Source organism: Branchiostoma belcheri, unplaced genomic scaffold (genome assembly GCF_001625305.1).
Source record: "Branchiostoma belcheri isolate BF01 breed outbred unplaced genomic scaffold, Haploidv18h27 scaffold63, whole genome shotgun sequence".
NCBI classification, from domain to species: Eukaryota; Metazoa; Chordata; class Leptocardii; order Amphioxiformes; family Branchiostomatidae; genus Branchiostoma; species Branchiostoma belcheri.
This window is the reverse complement of record NW_017804276.1, coordinates 1,909,168-1,914,272: the sequence shown is the minus strand read 5'-3', so window position 1 is coordinate 1,914,272 and position 5,105 is coordinate 1,909,168. Positions and strand designations below refer to the sequence as shown.

At 41.7% G+C, this 5,105-nt stretch overlaps 1 protein-coding gene across 1 annotated transcript in view; it reads right to left on the bottom strand.

Annotated features, from left to right (window-relative positions):
• Nucleotides 1-150: 150 nt before the first annotated feature.
• The window catches only part of LOC109483218 (tectonin beta-propeller repeat-containing protein 2-like), a 7,525-nt gene continuing 2,570 nt past the window's right edge, over nucleotides 151-5,105 (bottom strand). The window contains exons 2-11 of the mRNA XM_019786197.1: nucleotides 4,049-4,117; nucleotides 3,790-3,822; nucleotides 2,975-3,205; nucleotides 2,622-2,777; nucleotides 2,280-2,510; nucleotides 1,900-2,046; nucleotides 1,182-1,418; nucleotides 829-984; nucleotides 488-717; nucleotides 151-249 (exon numbers count right to left, since the gene is read on the bottom strand). Coding sequence (XP_019641756.1) covers nucleotides 244-249; nucleotides 488-717; nucleotides 829-984; nucleotides 1,182-1,418; nucleotides 1,900-2,046; nucleotides 2,280-2,510; nucleotides 2,622-2,777; nucleotides 2,975-3,205; nucleotides 3,790-3,822; nucleotides 4,049-4,117 — 1,496 coding nt within the window. The 3' untranslated portion in view covers nucleotides 151-243. The remainder of the gene's footprint in view (nucleotides 250-487; nucleotides 718-828; nucleotides 985-1,181; nucleotides 1,419-1,899; nucleotides 2,047-2,279; nucleotides 2,511-2,621; nucleotides 2,778-2,974; nucleotides 3,206-3,789; nucleotides 3,823-4,048; nucleotides 4,118-5,105) is intronic.

Genomic DNA, 5,105 nt, shown 5'->3' with positions numbered 1-5,105 from the left:
AATATACATCTTCTTCCAATGTCCACATTACAGCATGTTCAGAATGTGAAATATCAAGTTTATGCTGTAATACCATAAAAGACACGAGAAGGGGGGTTATCGAACCTGTCTGTTGTCCGAGGCGTCGGTAGATTCTGTCGCCCGTGTTCACACCCCAAACTTGGTTGCTGCTAGAACTGATGTAGACTTCTTTCAGACCCCCTTCGATTAGCTGCCAGCTACTACCTTGAGGTGTGCCAGCACTTAGACCTGCAAAAAGATTCTCGTCTTAATCCATCGAAGGGCATTGTCAGTGGAAAGACCAGAGCGTTCAATATTGATTTTAGATGCAAGTTAAGAATTGAAAATACAAAATAAAACTTACGATGCCAATCTAACTAGAAAATTTACCGACTTTCAGTTATTCCAGACAACCATGTACTTTCAAGAAACTCTTTTTTTTGTATAATATATTACTCTATGCAACATATTAAAATTAGTAGCCTACCGCGTCGTACGTAGATCTGGTTGTTTCTGTTGACACCCCAGACCTCGCCATTCCCTGACGTGATTTGTTCAAACCACCGCTGACTTGTACCCAGCCAGTTCCAGCTGAAGCCTCATTACCGGACGTTCCCGTGCGGTAGAAGATCTGGTCGTTGCTGTTGACGCCCCAAACACCGGCTCGTCCAACCGACACGAATTTCAGCAACCCACCAATATTCTGCCAGCCGGTTCCTGTGCATATGAAGGAGCACAGGTCTCAAGACAGATCACAAATTTCATAAGATTCCTTACAAGTTTGTAGGAGTTAATTGGACGAATTTATTAATGGAAGCGGTATTTTACCTGCCGGATTGCCTGCGGTGATCCCAGTGCGTCGAAAAATCGCATCCCCGGAGTTTACGCCCCATACTTGGTTGCTAGTCGAGCTGACATGCACCTGTTTCAGCTTTCCTGGAATATTGCGCCAGCCAGTTCCTTGGGGTGAACTCGAACTTATTCCTATAGCAATAGAATATTGGATAAAAACACATGCATCAGCGCTTGTGAGATGTGACAAGAAACCTCCAGAAATCGTGACCGTGCTGTGGCCTTGCCTTGGTACACTCTAAATCTTTCCTCTCGGTATGTCAAACATATAAAGACAATGCATTAGTTCAGGGGATCGAGCAAGAGGTGCAAGTTGGCCACTGACTGACCTAATCGGATATAGATGTCGTCATTGCTGTTGACTCCCCACACAATGTTGTTTCCGGAAGAGATCTGTTTTAGGGCGCCATCGATGCGTACCCAGCCCGTGCCCGGAGAGGCTTCGTTCTGGTAAGTTCCAGTTCTGTAGTAGATTTGATCGCCACTGTTCACTCCCCAAACGCCTGATTGGCCAACCGACACGAACTTTAGCCCTCCGTCAATCTGTTGCCATCCGGTGCCTGTGCCTGAAGCAAGAGAGCAAATGGACCCACGGAATTATGTCGTAACCTACAGTCAAGTCAGCAAATAGAATCGTCGTTGTCGCATGCGTGTCACTTCATGCCTAAAATGGTTGCAAATAGCCCCATTGTTGGCTTACAGACTAAAACGCTTGCATCGACTGTAATGTCTGCACAACACTTCATATATTCTAAGGTGGCTTGAATTCTAAGTCCACTCCGTCTGTTTCTTTCTATTGATATAGGAGGGTTTGCTAGTTTCTGATTATAGACGCTCACAACACATATAACACACAGTGCGCCATCGATGTTATACAGTCAATTTGCCTGCTATACCTCTGCTTGATGACGATCTCTCGATAAACCTTAGCCAAGCACGGGAAATATACATCTTCTTCCAATGTCCACATTCAGCATGTTCAGAATGTGAAATATCAAGTTTATGCTGTAACACCATAAAACAACACTTGAAGGGGGGTTATCGAACCTGTCTGTTGTCCGAGGCGTCGGTAGATTTTTGTCGCCCCGTGTTCACACCCCAAAACTTGATTGCTGCTAGAGCTGATGTAGACTTCTTTCAGACCCCCTTCGATTAGCTGCCAGCTACTACCTTGAGGTGTGCCAGCACTTAGACCTGCAAAAAGATTCTCGTCTTAATCCATCGAAGGGCATTGTCAGTGGAAAGACCAGAGCGTTCAATATTGATTTTAGATGTAAGTTAAGAATTGAAAATACAAAATAAACTTATGTTAACAATCAAACTAGAAAATGTACCGACTTTCAGTTATTCCAGACAACCTTGTCTTAAAAAAAACTCTTTTTGTATAATATATTACTCTATGCAACACATTAAAATTAGTAGCCTACCGCGTCGTACGTAGATCTGGTTGTTCCTGTTGACACCCCAGACCTGGCCATTCCCTGACGTGATTTGTTTCAAACCACCGCTGACTTGTACCCAGCCAGTTCCAGCTGAAGCCTCATTACCAGACGTTCCCGTGCGGTAGAAGATCTGGTCGTTGCTGTTGACGCCCCAAACGCCGGCTCGTCCAACCGACACGAATTTCAGCAACCCACCAATATTCTGCCAGCCGGTTCCTGTGGATATGAAGGAGCACAGGTCTCAAGACAGATCACAAATTTCATAAGACTCCTTACAAGTTTGTAGGAGTTAATTGGACGAATTTATTAATGGAAGCGGTATTTTACCTGCCGGATTGCCTGCGGTGATCCCAGTGCGTCGAAAAATCGCATCCCCGGAGTTTACGCCCCATACTTGGTTGCTAGTCGAGCTGACATGCACCTGTTTCAACTTTCCTGGAATATTGCGCCAGCCAGTTCCTTGGGGTGAACTCGAACTTATTCCTATAGCAATAGAATATTGGATAAAAACACATGCATCAGCGCTTGTGAGATGTGACAAGAAACCTCCAGAAATCGTGACCGTGCTGTAGCCTTGCCTTGGTACACTCTAAATCTTTCCTCTCGGTATGTCAAACATATAAAGACAATGCATTAGTTCAGGGGATCGAGCAAGAGGTGCAAGTTGGCCACTGACTGACCTAATCGGATATAGATGTCGTCATTGCTGTTGACTCCCCACACAATGTTGTTTCCGGAAGAGATCTGTTTTAGGGCGCCATCGATGCGTACCCAGCCCGTGCCCGGAGAGGCTTCGTTCTGGTAAGTTCCAGTTCTGTAGTAGATTTGATCGCCACTGTTCACTCCCCAAACGCCTGATTGGCCAACCGACACGAACTTTAGCCCTCCGTCAATCTGTTGCCATCCTGTTCCTGCATTTAATTAGAGAGGAAATGGACTCACGCCCTGACATACTGTAAAGGCTTGAAATGGAATCGCTATCGTCACACACTGGTCAGTTGGTGTCTGAAGTGATTAATTTTAGGATCTAATAAGTGTTCTTTTCTACTACAACATTTTCCCATTGATTACGGGAATGAGCCTTAGCTTTTCGTAAAGTTTGACGTGAAGAATGAAATGACTACAATTAACATTATTTTGAATAACCTTATTATCAAAGAATTAATCTACCATTGAAATATATTGGTGATTTACACACCCAAGATATGTTATTGACGCAATAAAACATACAGTGCATAATGCGGCTGCAATATCTTATTGGGCCTTATTGTCGGTTTTGTTTTATTTTTGCTAATGACAAATGAATGTACTTTCCGATCCTATTGTGTGTGTCCCTGTGTGTTTTGCGTCTTTCAGTCTGTGTTTGCGTGCACACAAGTGTGTTTACGGATATTTGTTATCAGGAAAGATAAGAAGGACCAGATTAATTGTGATGATATCATGTATGTGGGTATAGGTCTTGGTACAGTTCAGACATTCACGTACATGTACTTACCAAAACTCCGTTCTTCTTTCAATATTTTCTCTTCTGCAATGTAAGTTTGATTTCTGTCAGCAAAATGTTTCACACTCCAATTATGTCATCAGTAGAATGAGAAATCGCCATCTAAGATCAATGTTATGAACCAATTTTCATAAAGCATTAGCTATAAAATGGCCACAATTGTAAGATCAACTAAGACCTAAAATGATTGTTCATATTATGTTGCTGACACACACAGCATAAAAACGAAATAAATTATTTTCATCCTTACCAACCCCATCCAGCCTGGGCTCCTGGTCAACTTTTTCAATCATGTCCCTTGCCTCTTCTTCAGTCAAATCTAAACCAAATAGACGGACTTAATCAAATACATGACAATTTCTCCAATAAACAACAATAACAAGAAATCAAATACAACACCAACAAGAGTTCCACAAACTCATACCTTCGCCAAATGACGTCAACCATGATTCTGACTGAGGAAATTATACATTTTTCCCACTTGTTATGAAAATGAGACCCTCGTTTCATTTCCCTTATTGATTGTATCAGTTGATCATATTCCCCACCCAATGACAGCCTTATCTTAACAGAGAGGGCTCTTCTAGCACTTCCTCATTAATTATGCTAATGAGGTTGGGATTTCAATAAATTATGTTTATTTCGTTTATGCTCAGTTTCATCCTCCTCTTCTTCTCCAAACAAATAAGGTCAATGACCTGGACCAGACGTCTGTCACCGTGGTAATTAGTGAAGGGTTACATCACGTCACAGGCAGGGGGGATTTAGACAGTTGTCACCATATATATGAATGTGCTAAGGTAAACATTATGCATTTTCTTGGCATGTGACCTTTCTAGCTGATGTTCACCTTCACTTAACCTCCAAATGTGACAAGTATGAACTTCCTGGCGATCACTACTATAAAATTATAGCAATTTTCTCTTAATTACGCAAATTAGGTATTCATTTTACATAATATATATATATTCAGATATTCTTCTCATTCCCAATTACATACTAGTATGTCACAAATGTTCCATAGGCCTATTATGAAATATAGCAATTTTTTAGAATTCTTCATTAATTATGCAAATTAGCTCCTTATTTGCATAATTATCATCTTATTATGTTAAACATCATTTAAGCTAACTACGTACCAAAAATCATGACAATCCGTCATCCGGTTCTTGAGTTATCCTTCCTCTAAAATTTTTAAACAAACTGCCCTTGAGGTCCAAAACAGCTGCTAGGGGGTCCAAATTAATGCCACTTCTTCCCTTACCCAAGAGCTACATACCATCGATCAAAAATTCAATAAAGCTACT